A 19,778-nucleotide genomic window follows, 5' to 3' on the forward strand; every position below is an offset into this window, starting at 1 on the left:
CACACAAAAACCTGCATATGAATGTTTATAGCAGCTTTATTCACAATTGCCAAAACTCAGAAGCAACCAAGATGTTCTTCAATAGATGAATGGATAAACAAACTGTGGTACATCCATACAACTGGAATATTGTTTAGCAATAAAATGAGTTACCATACCATGACAAGGCTTGGAGGTACGTTAAATGCATATGCTAAGTGAAAGAAGCCAGTCCAAAACAACCACACACTGAATCATTCCAACTATAACAAAACTACAGACAGTGAAAAGATCAGTGGTTGCCAGGGGCTCAGGAAGAGGAGGTGGGAGGGATGGGTATATGGAGCACAGAGCATTTTTAGGGCAGTGATACTATTCTGTAAGATAATGTAATGAACAAAGGGTGAATCTTAATATAAACTGTGGACTTTAGCTAGTAATGATTTATCAATTTATTTATGAACAAGACTAGTTCGTCAAATTTAACAAACGTACCACAGTAATATAATAGGGGAAACTGGAGGGATAGGGAGAGCAGGTTTATGAGAACTGTTTTCTGTGCAATTTTTCTATAAATGCAAAACTTCTCTAAAAAAAAAAGAAATAGTCTACTAAAATATCTAAAAACTAAAAAAAATACACGAAATGTAATACATTCTAACTATGAAAAATCATGCTTTTATCAGTAGCTACTGGCAAATAAGTACATGAGAGAATTTTCCAGATAGCTATACTTAACACCTTACGCACTAAAAATCGTAACTTAAAAGAGTAATTTTGCATGAGAATTTTCTTTAAAAGTATATCTACTTCTTGGTATTTTAAATATAATTTGGATCCTTTTGATTTGGATAAACATCAATGATTATTCTGTCAGGGAATATTGAGGTTTTTAGGTCAGGGTGTGTGGGATTACTAATTCTCCTGACTCTTCCACTGTTTTCAGCTGCCAATTTTTAGTCCAGCAACTTTTAGCAGCCACCTACTTCACAAATCCCAATCTGTTATCTACTAAAACTTAGGCTGAAATGGAGGTTTCAAGGTAAAATTAGATGAGCAGGCTTATTAAAAGCTTTTTGTTTTAAACACAACTTTAGTTTAAAAGGTCTTTGGATGAAGGTGTTCACTTAGCTCTAGCATATGAATTTCATGGTAACTAATTTCCTTCCTGGCTCACAAAGCACTTACTTTATTTCTGGTTGTAGGGCCATACTGAGGCAAAAGGAACTCTTAATGTCAAATAAGGGTAGCCACTTTCACTTGAATTTCACGTGGCATATTTTTAAAATCTTCCTACTCCACAGTAACATATTTTTTCTTCAAAGTTTTTCATTCTTTCTACCTTCTTGACTTCCCCTCAGCAATTCCAATGCCCCCTCCACCCTCCAGAACCTTTTTTTTATCTTACCTCCTGAATTTTCAGGTTCATTTTGCGTTTTGTGGTCTTCAATTCCTCTTCAATAATGGCTGCATTCTTCTAAAAGTACAAGGGGAAAAGGTTCTAAATAATCTGAAATGAAGAAAGAAACTGTCTATAGGCACATCAGTTCAAATCTAGACTTTTTTCTAGCAACCTATATATGCTATTCCAAATATAGTTATAAATACTTCTTATTGTGAGTATAAAATAATTATTACAATGAGATATTTAAAAAGAAAGTTATTTTATCACTTTGATTCATGACTTCTATTATTTTCCCTTTTATTTTTATTTTTTTAAAAGATTTATTTTAATGAACTATTGGGACTTCATCAAGATAAAAAGCTTTTGCACAGCAAAGAAAACAGTCAACAAAACCAAAAGACAACCGACAGAATGGGAGAAGATATTTGCAAAACACGCAAAAATCAAATAATCCAGTCAAGAAATGGGCAGAAGACATGAACAGACATTTTTCCAAAGACAAACAAATGGCCAACAGACACACGAAAAGATCAACATCACCTGGCATCAGGGAAATACAAATCAAAACCATAATGAATCTGCGTTGGTGGTATAGTGGTGAGCATAGCTGCCTTCCAAAACCATAATGAGATACCACCTCACACCAGTCAGAATGGCTAAAATTAACAAGTCAGGAAACAACAAATGTTGGCAAGGATGTGGAGAACCTTGCCAGATGGGAACCCTCTTACACTGTTGGTGGGAATGCAAACTGGTGCAGCCACTGTGGAAAACAGTATGGAGATTCCTCATAATGTTAACACCAGAGCTACCCTACGACCCAGCACTACTAGGTATTTACGCCAAAGATACAAATGTAGAGATCCAAAGGGGCACCTGCACCCCAATGTTTATAGCAACAATGTCCACAATAGCCAAACTATGGAAAGAGCCCAGATGTCCATCAACAGATGAATGGATAAAGAAGATGTGCTATAGGGGCGCCTGGGTGGCTCAGTCATTAAGTGTCTGCCTTCAGCTCAGGTCATGATACCAGGGTCCTGGGATTGAGCCCCGCATTGGGCTCCCTGCTCTGCTGGAAGCCTGCTTCTCCCTCTCCCACTCCCCCTGCTGTGTTCTCTCTCTCGCTGTGTCTCTCTGTCAAATAAATAAATAAAATCTTTAAAAAAAAAAAAAAGATGTGCTATATATATATATATATATACACACACACACACACACACACACACATATACATACAATGTAATATTACACAGCCTTCAAAAAAGTGAAATCTTGCCACATGCAACGAAGAGGGTGGAACTAGAGGGTATTATGCTAAGCGAAATAAGTCAGAGAAAGACAATCATCATATGATCTCACTCATATGCGGAATTTAATAAACAAAACAGATGAATGTAGGGGAAGGGAGGGAAAAATAAAGTAAGATGAAATCAGAGAGGGAGACAAACCATAAGAGACTCTTAGCTATAGGAAACAAACTAAGGGTTGCTGGAGGGGAGATGGGTAGGGGGATGCACTGGGTGTTATATACAACTGATGAATCTGAACTCTACCTCTGAAACTAATAATACACTATAGGTTAATTAATTGAATTTGTATTAAAAAAAGAAAAAAAAGGAAAAAAGATGAGAGAGAGAGGGAATGCATGTGCAAGTTGGTGGAGGGGCAGAGGGAGAGAATCTTCAAGCAAACCACCCCCCCACCCCAGCACAGAACCCCAGGCAGGGCTCAATCTCACAACCCATGAGATCATGACCTGAGCTAAAATCAAGAGTCGGACACTTGACTGAGCCACCAAGGGACCCCAAACACATTCACTTTTTATGTAAAATTCAATAATGAGAGAACCTGGTAATTGACAGAACTTTTTCTTACAGAGTATATTCTTTTTTTTTTTTTTTAAGTATTCAATCTCTTCTTGCCTCAAATATTATCCGTACTTAGGAGCTGAGGATCAAAAATACAGCTTTCACTATTTATTCTTTTATATCACTATTAATGGCACCACAATCCAAGATGTAAAACCTCAGTCATCTTTGCCTTCTTTCCTATACTCAGCTCCTGTCCAGTATCATATTCTAACATATCTTTCTTCATAAAACATTTCTTTTCAAAATGCCACCCTAAGTCAGACCTAATAAGGCTTGTGGCTCAAATCATGCAATGGACTCCTAATTGGTTTCCCAAAACTCTACACCACTGCCAGATTAGTTTTCTTATTTTCGTTATGTCACTTCCTTATCAAAAATGATAATCACCCCCATAGTATCAAGCCCAACTATTGATTATTCTTGATTTTGAAATCCTCTATAATGTGATCCTTCACTAATGTCCAATTTATTTGCCCCCCCCCCAATCCTCACTCCTCTCAGGCTAGTTTATGCATTTCCTCTAACTTTATCAGTGGAAAAATCTAAGTTCAAAGCTGGGTAACAGGAAGAAAATAGGGAAGGGTCATCTTAGAGAAATGAGTTCTCTCTGGGGCCCAATGCTCTTATTACTAAAATGGGGACAGTATCATCCTGTCATGAGGTTTTTCAAAAATTTAACAAAATAACATGTTGACCATCTATTATACTGCCTGGCCCTTGAAGGGAGAACAAAATTGTGTTTATTATCCTACTCTATATTCTTTCCTGCCTGTGTATACTCCTTGAAATGTCCTCACCTCTCTACTTTGCCTTCTACAAAATTCAGCTCATGTCTTACCTCTTCCTTGAAGCCTACCCTAATCTACTCTAGGTAGATAGGGCATACCCCCCCTCTCAAACCCACCTGAACACAAAACACACGTCAATATTCACTTACTGTTACACTGTTCTTTAACACTTCTTATTTTTTCTCTATTTAGTTTTTCATGCTATTCCTTGTTCTCCCAGCTAGCATATAAGCTCTTGGAAGAGCAGAGACTCTGCCTTATACCTTTGGACTCCCACTCTCATGCATATCAGGGTAAGGGCTCTATAAACACCACATTACTGATAGTACACAATAGTTTAGGTTATCAATGTAGGTAACTTTGAAATGTCAAGAACCCTCACATCATATCACCTAATTTTAAAAGTCAATTTTATGGGTCTGTTGCCTCCTCCAGTTAACAGATAACAGTGAATCTGTATTTCAGAAATCTGGATTCAAACCTTTGTCTCTGAGGCAATCTCCAGGGTGGCAGTCAACCTTTGCACTTCTTCTTGTGCCTTGTCTTCTTCCTCTTTTACATCTCTTAGTTGCTGGCGCAAATTCATCACTTCAAGATGCAACAGCTTCAAGTCCTTGGAATGCTCCTCCTGTATTGCATTCAGTCGATCCTTCAGAAAAGCTACCCAACAGCACAGGAGGGTCATGGAGCAGTTGAAAGGAGTCAGGAAAGGAAAAGAATCATAAACTCATTAAGCACCCATACAGGACCAAATTTCTGATGATTCTCTTCTCTCTGTACCTGTTTTCTGTGGATTCAAATCCTTTTCAGTTTGCAGACGAAAGATGTTCATCTTTAAGGACTGGATGAGGCTTTCCAGACGGCACATTCGATTTACCAGAAACTCACAGTTCTTCCATAGGATATCTGGTTTTCCTGAACAAAACATTTCGTTCTGGATGGGACTAATGATATTCTGGCTCACAGGCTCTTCTAAACATTTCGGAGTCTCCAGTTGGCCTCTGGACAAAGATCCCAATTTAACAATATTATGCAATGCAATGTGTACTATGGTAATCCCAACCATCAGGTCATTTCTACCAAGAATAAAAATTAGATTCCTTAGTTAAGCATCTGTTGGTTCTCCAAATTTAAATATAGAAAGCACCATTAGGTAAAGAGGATGAGACTAATGTCAGTTGGATAAAGACCACTGACTTTATAACGGTTGTTTGTTTTAATGTGAATTTTTTGTAAAGTTTTATGTGGTACATAAAACATGTTAAATGATAAATCTATAATTATAAAAAATTAAAGTTAGCATGGAGTAAATATATTCACATATTTTTAGAAAAATTTTAAACAAGGTCATAATAAACATTCCTACTTTATTCTAACATACTCAGCATCTATACAAATTTAATCTCTAACTACTGAAGAATTATTCATTCTATGGGTGCTATAATACCAACTATAATAATTTTAGGTTTTCATGAGAGACACTAAAGAAATATATTGTAATCTTAAAGAAAATCACACCAGCAAATTTGATATTGGCTGCTTAAGTACCCAGATTCCTCAGGCCATTAATAATCCAACTTTTAGTGGCAATACCTTCTTTAGCCAAGGGGAAAAAAAGGTGGGGTTGTTTTTTTTTTTTTTTTTTTTGAGTACCTCATTTTAAATTATGAAATTTTTTTAAAGATTTAAAACCTTTCTTTTAATTTACAATAAATCTGGGGAAAGAAAATGAAGACAATATCAATGTCATGAATCAAGTTTAGATGTTCACCTTAACTAATATCAAAGTCTATTTTTGATTTTAAAAATATGAACTAAATTTTTTCTAATTATACAAAAATTCCGTATTTGTTTTCAATCAAGTTTTGAAGATGAACAGTTTGTGCACCTAATTAGCACATTTTTAAAATTTTATTTTAAAATAAAATTTTATTTTATTTGAATTCAATTAATTAACATATAGTGTATTATTATTTTCAGAGGTAGAGTTCAGGGATTAATCAGTTGCCTATAACACCCAGTGCTCATTATATCACGGACTCTCCTTAATGCCTATCATTCTGTTACCCCATTCCCCGACCCACCTCCTCATTTGAAATAAGTATCTGTTCAGGGGAATAGTGGTAGTAGCTCTATTACAAGATGACAACTCTATCTCACAAATATTTTCTAATTAATGTGCAAATGGAAACTGTTTTTTCTCAATTCTTTTATAAATACCTATATTTCATCTGCCGAACCATCTGTACTATGACCCCTAAGAATTCTTCAACCTACAAAGATCTAGTTCATTTTCCATTTGTTACCTTTTTTCACCAAAGTCCAACATTATTAGGTCATCCCTCAGAGAACTGGTCTGTTCCTCAACTATTCTCATCCTTTCCTGAAGTACCGTGAATGTTTCAGAAGCTGTAGCATTGATGTGGGTTGGAGAGAGGACCGGTCTGGACACTGTAGTTTCCATATGCACCTGAGATTAAAGTCACAATATTGGTATAGTAGGTTCTATTATGGTTCAAAATAGTCACTGTCCCTTCTTGTGGGAGAATTACACATCCCTGTTCTGTTGAGGTCAGGAATGGCCATGTGTCTTGCTTTGGTCAGTTTAATGTGGGTGGGAACTTTAAGAGCCAACTTGTCATTCATCATCTCCTTCTTTCTCCCCTCCATGAGATGAGCAACAACCCAGATAGGGCCGGCTTAGTGTGCCAAGATCCCACAGTGAAGAAGACATGAAGCAGAGCTATGGCCCGTCCATGACATCCAGTGTGAGCGGGCAATAAACTTACGTTGTTATAAGCCACTGAGATTGTTGAGTAGTTTGTTATTTCATCATAATCTAGTCTATCTATCTGGTAGTATTAGACACATACTAGGACCTATGACTTGGCTAAGGGAATTACTAGCCATCACCATTTTAACATATTCTAACCAACCTTTCAGAAAAACATTCTATACTTAGATTTCTGAGCACTTGTTGTAAGATAAATTTACCAACTACATTGAAGCAGTGATTTTAAAAAATAATTTGCAAACTTAACTTCATAGCCTAGCAAAGACTCTTCTATAGCTATTGACATAAAATTTCCAGACTTCTCTTCTTTCCTAATATTTTGAAATATTAGTGACAGAATTAGGCAGAATTAGCATAGAAGAAGCAGTCCCAACATATAGATGAATCATGGGCCCAAAGTTCAATGACAAGGTCATTGGGGAAAGAAACTTTAAGGACATTTTCCTGCAACTCCAACCTTTTGTATAGACATTTCTATACCAACCGACTGTAAACCTTAACCATTACTAGCAACAGTGCTCCCATGGAAACGTTCACAAAGATCCCACTTTGGATATTAGGAACACATCTTTTCTCCCCCTCTTGTTGTGTAATCAGAGATCTCTCTTCCCCTCACCTCCCAGGCAGTGCAACTGGTGACTACCTCAGGTCCAAGTAATTGATAGTCTCCATCACTCAAGGCAGGAATTAAAGAAGTGGGAAAACTGGTGGCAGGATTTAAGGGGGTAGCAGCATGATGGGGGCAGTGAAAAGACTGAGTTTCTTGCCAATATCAAGAACATTGCCTCACCTTTTTTTTTAAAAAAAAAGATTGATTGATTTATTTGACAGAGAGAGACACAGCGAGAGAGGGAACACAAGCAGGGGGAGTGGGAGAGGGAGAAGCAGGCTTCCCGCCGAGCAGGGAGCCTGATGCGGGGCTCGATCCCAGGACCCTGGGACCATGATCTGAGCCGAAGGCAGATGCTTAACGACTAAGCCACCCAGGTGCCCCGAACATTTCTTCATCTTGAAATAGCTCTCCAATCACCTTTTATCTCCCCACAACAGGTCCCAGAGAATGGTCTAGTCTTTTTTTTTTTTTTTAACTTTACTGAGGAATAATTGAATATAATTTTATTTAAAGTGTACAATGTGATTATTTGATATACATATACAGTGTAGAATGGTTACCAAGATCAAGATAATTAACACATTCATCACCCCACATAGATAACATAGTTAACTTTGTGTGTGTTGTGTGTGTGATCTACTCTCACAACTTTCAACTATACAACGTATTACTATGTTACCATGCTGTACATTAGATCCTCAGAACTTATTTGAAAAGGTAACCTACAGAATCATAGTAAATAATTGCATACCACAGATTTGATAAGCAGTTAATGTCCAAAATATATAAAGAACTCATATAACTCAATAGCAAAAATGCAAAGAAACTAATTTAAAAAAATGAGCAGAGGATCTTAACAGACATTTTCTCCAAAGACAACAAAGAGATGGCCAATAGATAAATTAAAAGGTGCTCAAATCACTAATCACCAGGGAAATGCAAATCAAAACCACAATGAAATATGGTTACACCTGTTAGGATAGCTCACACCTGTTAGGATAGCTATTATCAAGAAGATAGCAAATGTTGGTGAAGATGTGGAGATAAGTGAACCCTCATACACTGTTAGTGGGAATATAAAATGGTACAGCCATTTATGGAAAACAGTATGGAAGTTCTTCAAAAAATTAAAAATATAACTATCATATGATCGAGCAATCCCACTCCTTTGTATATATACAAAGGAATCAAAGACAGGATTTTAAAGAAGTACCTGCTCACTCATGTTCAGTGCAGCATTATTCACCATAGCCAATATAGAGAAACAACCTAAATGTCATTCACCAGATGAATGGACAAAGAAGAAGTGATTTTTATATATATATATTATATATATAATATATATAATAAAATATTATATTATTCAGCCATAAAAAGAAAATCCTGCCACTGACATTGATGAATCTAGAGGGCATTATGCTATGTGAGATGAACCAGACAGAGCAGAAAAATATTGTTTGATATCATTTATATGTGGAATTAAAAAAAAAGGTTGATTTCATAGAAACAGAGAATAGAATGAGGTGGAGGGAAGGGGAAATGGAATGATGTAGGTCAAAGGGTACAAATTTTCTTTTTACTCTTATTTTAGTGCTTCTGACCAGGATTTCTCTCTTTTATTCTCTTCTATGAAACAGAAAGCATTTCTGACACATGTAATCTGAATTTGTTAAAAGATTTTCTGTTAATGATCAGCTTAAGGACATGGGGGCAAAGAAGCTCTCTATTATTAATTTCCGTCCATGCTTTCAAAATTTCCTGAAGAGAAAGACAACGGTATAGACAGTAACAAAGTCTTTGGATCTACAAAGAGTTGAAGTAAGTTTCATCCATGTTTCTGAAAAAAAGCCAGATTTGGAGACTCCTGCTCATGTTACCACATGTACCAGGATAGTGTTCCTCAGGTAATAGAAGGAAGAGCCTCCATGAAACCAGGGTTAGGGTTGGGGGAGTGTGGGAGGGGAGAAAATGGAAGGGTAACCACAGAGAAACACCACATGGATTTACCCTCCATTCCATTTTCTATCACCTGCTGTCTTGTTACTGCCCACCTAGAAATAAACCAGGCTTGAAGTGGGGAGAAAATGTAAAGTGTTTAATAAGGTTTGGGGTAGAGAGAGCTGACTCCTTTGTTCTCTCTATAAAAGCAGCTGAAGAGTTCATGTCCCCAGCCTCCCTTGCAGCTGGCACAGCCATGTGACACATTCTGGCCAATGAGACTTTAGGCAAAAAGTTTGCAAGGCGCTTCTGAGAAGGCTTTTGTTTTTCTGATAGAAAAAACTGAAATGATGGTGCCGGTCCTTCACTTCCCTGTATGAGGCCCAGAGCTCTGAGAGCTCTCTTTTAGTCAGCCATGCAGTGCCTCACTTTTAGACACAGAGAGCTAGGGATCACCAGCATCTGAGAAATACAAGGAAAAGGCCAGAGAAGTTCAGATTAACCTGAGGTTTGGTTGTTTTTTGTTTTTTTTTTGCCCAAAACTAGCAACATCCATCCTCTGCTTATTTGAGAAAAATAAGCTTTTGCCTTTTGTGTTAGTCATATTTTTCTGTTGCTTGCAGCAAAAACATTCCTGAAACACAGTAGCCCCAGGCAATAGTTGGTGGAGAAACAAGTAGAAGGGGTGGTAAAAGAAAGGACAAGTACTACCGGAGATGTGAGGGAGGACAATTTCCCTGGTAACTTGTTAGGCTGAGGCAGCTGGTTATAATATAAAGGATGGCCTCTATTAATTTATATCAAAAGCCAAGCATAAAATACTAATACAAATATTAGTCCATTTTAGGGAAAAAATACAGAAAATGGAATACAAGTTTACCACATATTTTGAATGGGATACAGATTCCCATCTAAAATTTTTTCATGTAGGGGTGCCTGGGTGGCTCAGTCGTTAAGCGTCTGCCTTCGGCTCAGGTCGAGATCCCAGGGTCCTGGAATCCAGGCCCGCATCAGGGCTCCCTGCTCAGCGGGAAGCCTACTTCTCCCTCTCCCACTCCCCCTGTTTGTGTTCCCTCTCTCGCTGTGTCTCTCTCTGTCAAATAATAAATAAAATCTTAAAAAATAAATAAAATAAAATAAAATTTTTTCATGTATTGTTGAAACGTCACAGTTTTGCTGATATTTCCCTAAAGTACCTATGATATGTATAAAATGCTCACACTTACTTTACAGTATTGTGTGCACTTTTGGCCATAAAAACAAAATTTAAAACCAAATTAATTTTTTTTTTTAAGAGAAAGTTTATATATGTTTGAGTAAGAATTTGATTCCCCTCATCACTCATGCCCACCTGAACCTGATCTACCCTGGAGCCATTCAGGTTTCTGGAAAAATTCACCCTAAGAAAGGGAAGAGTGAGATGCTCGGGACAGACTGATGTTGGGCAGGGGATAAAGCTTCTAAGTGAACATGGCGGTGTTCTTGAAATATCCTCTTAGTGAATCACTGATGAACATGTGCAAGTCATCCAAGAAGTTGACTGGAAAACTAAACAAGCCAAAAAAAAAAACAAAAAACCACTAAACAAGCCAATCTACTCTTTGGAGATTAAAAACAGGTCCCAGGATTAACTGAAAACCATTCCTCCACAAACCTCCCCTGCAATAGGGAAAAAAAAAGAAAACATGTCAAGGTCAGGAGAGCTCGAGGAAGCAATCAATGGTAGATGAATAGCAAGAGTAAGACAGCCTTAATATCCACCAGGGAGAGGCCCGGAATACCTGGGAGCCTGTTAAAGGAAGAGTGAGGTAACTACCTGGGATCCAGTAAATCTGCTGAGTCAGGAAAGATTCTCACTTTCACTGCAGTATACCCTTGCCTGTCCTCCCTCAGCTGGCAGGCCCCACACACAGTCCTCTGGCCACTTGGCAGATCCTCAGAAGGCAGAGCTCAAAAGCTTGGAGTCTAAGAAGTACAATCTTACAAGAAAAGAATCTAGCTCTAATTGCTAATATTGCAGCAAAGAGACTATGGCTTGACTTATGTGTGCTTTGCAGTTTTTGAAAAGATGCAAATATCATTGAATGTAGTCTTGAACCCAAGGCCTGATGCTTGATCGTAACAATAATAAAAATACTAAGATATAAACTTTTAGTTTTAAAAAAGTGCACTCATAGCTACTTTCATAAACGTATCATTATCAAATTAATACAATTCTGTTTCTGTATTTAGGGAGAGTATTTCTATGGAGCTCCTAAGTAGGTTACCTCATTGAAAGGATGGCATGAATAAGACCAATGTCTTAAGTAATATACTAGTAAAAGTCAGGTGACTGAAAAGTCCAGAAAGAGTAAACAGTGAGTACAAAGATCAGTGAGTACAAAGATCCTTACAAACAGTAAGGAGGTCAGTCTGGCTGGAGAGGAGTAAGTGAAGGAGAGAACTATAGAAGGTGAGGTCAGAAGGTAATAAAGGGACCAGATCACATTAGGTCTTAAAGTTTTGGCTTTTACTCTCAGTGACTCTCAGAACCATTGGACTGTGTAGAGTGGGGGAGTGCTGTGATGTAACTTACCTTTTAACTGGATCACTCTGGGTACCCTCCCAGGAGGGTAGGACAACCACAGAGGTAGAAAGACCAGTTGGGAAGCTGCTACAATAACCCAGGCAGGAGGTGCCACTGGCTAGGACCGGGGTGATATCAAGAGAATAGTAAGAAGTGGTCAGACTCCAGATACGTTTTAAAGATTGGTTTTGCTGATGGAATAGATATGAAATATGAGAGCAAGGATATAATTGGAAGGATGGTGTTGCCATTAATTGAGACAACGGAAGCCTGTCAGAACTGGTTTTAGCTGAAAGATTGAGTTGTTTTGGAAATGTTAAATTTAAAACAGAAAAGATGGCCAAAACAAGACTGAACTTGTTAATTCGGAGTTCAGGGAAGAAGTGTGGGCTGGCGATATAAATTTTGGAGTTGTCAACGCACATGCCACTTGTAAAGCCACAAGACTGTCTAACGGAGAACAGAAAGGATTCAGGGAACTGAGTGTCCCTAGGTGCTCCACTATTAACAAGTCGAGTACATGAGGAGTGTGTGGGTGTTCGAGCTAGACTGAGTTCTCCGAAGTACGGTCAGATTGATCTCTCCCTATCTTCAGAGCCTAGCACAGTGAATGGGGCGCTGTGGCTGGCAAACAAACGGAAAACTCAACAAAAATTTAACGAACATCTATTCTGTTCTAGCACAAGTGTCAGGTACTGGGAAAACTTCAAGGAACGAATGCATTCTAAAAAGCAGATCGGGGAATAGAACAGGTGACAAAAATCAAAAAAACAAAAACAAAAACACGTCGAAATGGCTTTCCTAAGAACCTGTAACCTCCAACCTAACATATAAAGAAAAGGTGGTATTGGGGCTTATCTGAAGGCCCTCCCTGGTGGCTATCCTCCGTCCCTCAGCTGCAGCCAGTCCAACGCAAACTTAGCTCCTAAACGGTTTTCACCTGCATCCAGCGCAGAAGCGCCATAAATTAGGATCCTGGGGTCGGGAGGGCGGAGACTAAACACTGCCAAGAGAATGAGAGGGCGGCAGGAAGAGATCATGGTGGTCTTGGCTGAGTCGCCAACTCCCCCCGCAGGACCGGCACCCCGTCCACGGCCGGTAGCCTTACCTCACACTCCATCTGTCCGCTGGTAGCTCTATCCCTCAGCAGGCAGGCCGGTTTCCATGGAACTAACACAGCGCTTTAAACCAACCCGCTCCGGCGCGGTAGCTCCTGTACGCAGGCGCATCCGTGGCAGCGCATGCCGGGAATTGCAGTTTTCCCGGCCCAGGAGGGCCCTCCGCCCGGGGCGGCACCCAGGCCGGAATCCGGCGGCGCGCACGGAACGCGCAGCCCCGTGACCCGGATGACGACAGGGCTCCATTGTGCTCATGAGCGAGGCATGGCGGGATATGTAGTTTCCTCCCGCTCGCCTCCCGGATTGTCCTGTCGGCTTTGCAGTTACAGGTCTCACCTGGGTGAACGTGCGGCGTTTGGATAATTTGGCAAACATACCCCACAACGGGAGAGAGTCCATGATTAAAAAATGTTTTTAGGTTTAGGAGGACTAAAGTATCGGGTAACTTCTGAACGATAGGAAAATAACAGATTTCATTAATGAGCATAAGAAATGGTAAAAATACAAAGTTCAAACATTCTTTTCTTTGAAGGAAAAGCCAAGAGCCTCTTCATCCTCGTCCATGATGGCCAGGCGGAGAGTAAAACACATGTTTTCTGCTCTCTTGTCTTTTGTCTCATCAGCATAATATATTTCTTGCCTTCTCGACAGGGAAGTGAATAGGTATTTCTAAATATGACTGTAAATAGCTAAGAAACAAGAAAGCATTGAAAATAATAGTGCAGTCGTTTCAGAGTTGTTTTGCTCTAAGAGTGGGAATTCACACTTAAGGATGAGAAGCCTTCTACAGTGAAAAGACAAAACGGCTTTACATTTAGGTAGCTGAAGAGAACACCTGTTAACCACCATCAGGGCAATTAATGCGTTTCTCTCCTTTCCTCGGGGGCACAGCTGAGAATAACTTTAGCCCTCAGATGAATGGAGTCAGATTCCAGATGAGTCCTCATTTGCTAAGCAAGTGACTGACTGAAATGATCTGGCTGTTCTGATTCTTCTGCTAGCCAATCCTCCACACGAGATGGAGTGTCTATCAAACCACCGCTGTAAGATGTATTCATTAAACTGTAAGCCCATCTGGTGAAAGAGAAATGAGTGCTGCCTACATTATTCAGGTGAAGGGACCAAATAAAGCTTTTAATAGGAAAAGTGGGAGAGTACTTTAGAGCGTCAACACGAAGAGCCAATTATTCTCTCAGTATGTACACTTTCTCTTTCAATGATCTCTGATTTATCTGTGGAGATGAGGGGTATGTGTATGCACTCCACAAATACCCATACACTTCACTGTAATGAGCATTTCACCTTCCTGAATCTCCATTTTAAGCAGCAGTCAGGGAGCCAAATTGACGAAATTTACTGTTTTTCATTTCCTTTTCTCTTTCGACCATCTGGCAAACCATATAAGAACTTAAATCAAGCAATTACAAAGTTAGAAAAAAGAATCTGAATTCTTCAATAAACTAATTCATCTGCTGGAGAATCAGTCCCGGATACCTGAGAATTCATTACATAAAAGGTGTTTTTATTTTTTAAGTGCGTAGACATACTGATTTTTTTTTCTGATTTCACTCTTAATTTTCGATTGGTAAATGGTTTTTATACTCCTTGACCCATTGATAAAGTCTTTTTAGTCATGGAAATCTCAAGATTCCATGAAAACCATCTCCTCTCTCACTACAATACCACAGTAGGCTTCTAATTGGTTTTCTGATCACCCTTCCCAATGCAACCTTCATACAGCTACTAAAATGATCTTAAAAAGTACAGATGACCCTTCAACAACACGGTGGCTAAAGGCGGTGACACCCCTGCATTCAAAAATTCATGTATAACTTTTGACACCCCAGAAACCTTGATACTCTACTGTTGAAGCCTCACTGATAATGTAGAGTTGATTAACACATATTTTCTCTTTTTACAATAAGGTATGCTAGAGAAAAAATATTAAGAAAATCATAAGGAAGAGAAAATACATTTACAGTATTGTATTTATTTAAAAAAAAATCCACATATAAGTGGACCCACGCAATTCAAACCCATGTTGTTCAAGTCAACTGTAAATCCAATCATTTCAGTCCCTTGCTTAAAAACATTTAATAGTTCTCCCCTTGAGGGGGGTGGGGGGATGGGTTAGCCTGGTGATGGGTATTAAAGAGGGCACATACTGAATGGAGCACTGGGTGTTATATGCAAACAATGAATCATGGAACACTACATCAAAAACTAATGATGTAATGTATGGGGATTAACATAACATAATAAAATAAAATAATAAAAAAATTAAAAAAAACAAAAAAAATAAATAAAATCAAGTTGGGAAATGTAAAAAAAAAGAATAGTTCTCCCTTTGAACTAGTAGTTTTCCACTGAACAGGATGAAACCGAAACTGCTTATGATTTCGGCTTAATCTACCAGCCAGTCTGCACCTAGTAGCCCAAAGGAACTGTGAATTCAAGCCTACCAGCATGTCTGTGCCTGCAGGCTCTGCATCCTCTGCCAGGCATGCCCTTTCTCTTGTCTGTCTGGTGAACCCAATGGAAATTTAACCTCTTCAGTGATGCCATTCTATTACGTCCCAAAGTACTTACTGCACTGCATTATAATTGTCAGTGTGTCTTATCGCCCCTTAATTAGGCTGTAAGTAACTTGAAGACAAGAGTTTTGTTCTTATTTTGAGCTTATTATTTTCAACACCAAGCACAGTGCCTGGTACACAATAGAGGCTTGGTTAAGTCCTTCTTGTTAAGTGAGTGAATTAATGAATAAATAAATTTTGAAATCTTCTACTGACAGAGGCTATTTCTCACTCTCTTGACTATTTATATACATATTCTATTTGTAGGCCAAAAAAATTAAAAAGGCATCTGCTTTCTTCCAGACCTGGCAATGATTTGCCATTGCAATTACAAAAGTGATAGCAAAGTTACCTGCAACCACTTTCCCTTGGGGTTGGAAATGTGTTCTGTGGATAGAGAAATACAAACACAAAAACTCAAAGTTTTCTTATCTTGTTGGTACAATGGAGAAATAAAAATGGCAAGTTTACTAACTGGTCCAACAACTTTTGTAGGCAGTCCAGACCTTTTGGTAAAGTATTGGCTCTCAGTATAGAGATTAAAATTTGGAGGAGTCTCAGACTTTTTAATGAACTGGTGCTTTGGCCCAGGGCTGGGAAGATAAATCTGTTATTTGAATCAGCTGAGAATAACAACACTTCTTATAAGGTCTCTGTCACTTAGAGTTTTACCAACTAAATTTTGTGGCCAAGTAGATTTTCACATTGTTCTATTGACCGAATTTAAGAACAATCAAGGTCATGGTGATACTGCTGCAGCTCTATTTGATGTTTCCTAAGATTACTCTTTTTGTCTTGATAGGTTGATACATAATCAGCAAGAGGAAGAAACATGAGTGTTCTTCTAGAGGGTATTATGCTAAGTGAAATAAGTCAATCAGAGAAAGACAAGTATCATATGATCTCACTGATATGAGGAATTTGAGAAACAAGACAGAGGATCATAGGGGAAGGGAGGGAAAAATGAAACAAGATGAAACCAGAGAGCGAGACAAACCATAAGAGACTCTTAATCTCAGGAAACAAACTGAGGGTTGCTGGAGTGGAGTGGAGTGGGGTGGGAGGGATGGAGTGGCTGGGTGATGGACACTGGGGAGGGTATGTACAATGGTGAGCGCTGTGAAGTGTGTACAATTGATGAATCACAGGGGCACCTGGGTGGCTCAGTCGTTAAGTGTCTGCCTTCCGCTCAGGTCATGATCCCAGGGTCCTGGGATCAAGCCCCGCATCGGGCTCCCTGCTCAGCCGGAAGCCTACTTCTCCCTCTCCCATTCCTCCTGCTTGTGTTCCCTCTCTCACTGTGTCTCTGTCAAATAAAAAAATAAAATATTTTTAAAAAATTTAAAAAAAAAGACTGATGAATCACAGACCTGTACCCCTGAAACAAATAATACATTATATCTTAATAAAAGTTTTAAAACTTAAAAAAAAGAATATTAAAAAAATAAGAAACATGAGTGTTCTTTTTTTTTTAAAGATATTATTTATTTATTTATTTGAGAGAGAGAATGAGAGAGAGAACTTGAGATGGAGGAGGGTCAGAGGGAGAAGCAGACTCCCCGCTGAGCAGGGAGCCCGATGCGGGACTCGATCCCGGGACTCCAGGATCATGACCTGAGCCGAAGGCAGTCGCTTAACCAACTGAGCCACCCAGGCGCCCCGAAACATGAGTGTTCTTTAAATTGGCTCACATAGATCAACTGCCTGATATTTATGAACTTTTCTGATTGAATAATAGCAATAACAATGTGTATCATCTGTTGAATTGGTGCTTTATATATACCATCTCACATGATCCTCCCATATGAGGCAGCTAAGATTTGGGAAGTTAAGTAACTTGACTGGGGCTATGCAGCCAGTAAGCGACAGAATGGTTATCTGGACTAAGCTCTATTTGGTTTCAAAGTCCTGCTCTTCAATTTGATTCCATCTCCTACCAATTCTCCACTCCATTTTGACAACAGTGGGTCAAGACAGAAATTTCAGCATTTAAGTATGAGATGAGAAATACATGTGAGTTGGTGTGCCTGGGTGTCTCAGTTGGTTAAGCGGTCTGACTCTTGATCTCAGAGCCCCCCATTGGGCTCCATGCTGGACATGGAACCCACTTAAAAAAATACATGTACATTAACTCCACACAATGGAATACCATACATTTATAAAAGAAAATGAGGAAATATAGGTGGTAGCATGTGGGTGTTTATGCCAAGCCATACCAATTTTCTGTATGTCTTAAAATTTTTTCATAATACAAAATATGAAAAGAAAATGAGGCAAGTCTGTGTATGTATATGGAAAGTTTCTAGGATATATTTTAAATGAAAAAAGCAAGGTGTGTGGAAATAGGAGAGATAAGAATTTTGTATTTGTATGAATAATCACTGAAAGGATATCCAAGAAACCAATAAAATAATACCTTTTATTACCTCTGCAGGTAGGGTAGCCATATAATTTTCCATCTTATCTAAGATAATTCTTACAAACTTTGTATTATGAAATAATTTTAGATTTACAGGAGAGCTGCAAAAACAGCACAGAGTTCCTGTATACCCTTTATCCAGCTTCCTCTAATGTTAACATCTTGCATAATCATGATACAATGATCAAAACGAAGAAATTAATACTGGTATGATACAATTAACTAAATGACAAATTTCATTTGGATTTCATCAGTTTGCCCAGTCATGTCCCTTTCCTGTTCCAAGATATAATTCAGAATTTTACATTGCTTTTACTTGTCCTGACTCCTTCCTCAGTCTTTGTCTTTCATGGCCTTGGGATTTTTGAAGACTGCTGGGCAGTTATTTTGTAAATGTCCCTCAGTTTGGGTTCGTAATAATTTCTCATGGTTAGAACAAGATTATGCATTTTGAGATGAATACCACAGAAGTGATGTGCACTTCTCGGTGCCTGATGCCTGGGGTTACACAACGCATATGTCTTATTACTGTTAAAGTTAAGGTCCATCACTCGCTTAGGTGATGTCTACTAGATTTCTCCAGTAAAATCTTACTCTTACCGACAGTAAGATAGTCGGTTTATCTTGCCAAGAGCAGTTATTACTATGGTGTGCTAAGAGTGACTTTCCATGTTCCTCATTTATTAATTGGAATTCTTTTGTAGAGAGGATTTGTATATTTTCTCGCATTGATTTATTCAGATTTATTCAGTTGTTTCTTTATATCAGTGTGGGCTTATGGATATTTGTTTTATTCTTTGGATTATAATTCAATATGATCATTATTTTATTGCTCTAGCAATAAAATTGTTCTAGCTTTGGCCATTCAGAGATCATGAAGGAGCTGCTATGTCCCCTCTTCTTTTTTAAAAAAAATTTTTTTGAGCACTTCCTTACTTTCTGTCACTGCAAGATTTCCATGCTCATCTCGTATTTTCCCTGCTCAGCCCTAGATTCAACCATTTCTCCAAGGAGCCCTGTTCTGTTTTATGAAGTAATGATATTTAAAATCACTGCTGATAGCTCCTCTCAAAAGATAGAGATAGGAAACACACATTTATATACCAACCCATGCATATACATACATATCTATATTTCTGTATCTATTTCTCTATGTATTTGCATATATATACATAAACAAAACATGAGTTCCTACCAATACTGCCACTCAAATCCAGCACCACAGCTTATTTTAACCTTTGTCTTTCATGACTTTTAACTTCTATGACTGTAGGAATCCTGACTCTCAGTATCCACAATATATCTATTATTTGTTCAATCCTAGTATACATATAAAATAGTTTTTAAAATTGCTAAGCCATACCCAAAGAGAAACAAATTTAAAACTAGAGCATATTGGGGGTGCCTGGGTGATTCAGTTGGTTGAGTGGCTGACTCTTGATTTTGGCTCAGGCCATGATCTTGGGGTCCTGGGGTTGAGCCCCAGGGGTGGGGGGTTTTGCTTGAGGGTTCTCTCTCTCTCCCTCTCCTTCTTGCCCTCCGCTCTCACCCTATTGCTCACTTTCTCTTTAAAATAAATAAATAATTCTTTTAAAACAAAAAAACTAGAGTATATTGCTTTAGCACTGTTCTTTTTGCTTTAGCCTTACAGTATCCAGTCAAAACACTGTTCTCCAAAGTGACTTACATCAGCTCCGTTTGTTCTCCA

At 38.5% G+C, this 19,778-nt stretch overlaps 1 protein-coding gene across 1 annotated transcript in view; it reads right to left on the minus strand.

The window, feature by feature from the left end:
• The window catches only part of CCDC150 (coiled-coil domain containing 150), a 76,494-nt gene extending 63,344 nt beyond the window's left edge, over positions 1–13,150 (minus strand). The window contains 5 exon segments of the mRNA XM_032416962.1: positions 1,388–1,456; positions 4,528–4,706; positions 4,827–5,047; positions 6,353–6,516; positions 13,066–13,150. Of these exon segments, the coding sequence (XP_032272853.1) occupies positions 1,388–1,456; positions 4,528–4,706; positions 4,827–5,047; positions 6,353–6,516; positions 13,066–13,077 (645 nt within the window). The 5' untranslated portion in view covers positions 13,078–13,150.
• Positions 13,151–19,778: the final 6,628 nt, after the last annotated feature.

Source organism: Phoca vitulina, unplaced genomic scaffold, assembly GCF_004348235.1.
Source record: "Phoca vitulina isolate PV1807 unplaced genomic scaffold, GSC_HSeal_1.0 scaffold1, whole genome shotgun sequence".
Classification (NCBI taxonomy): Eukaryota; Metazoa; Chordata; class Mammalia; order Carnivora; family Phocidae; genus Phoca; species Phoca vitulina.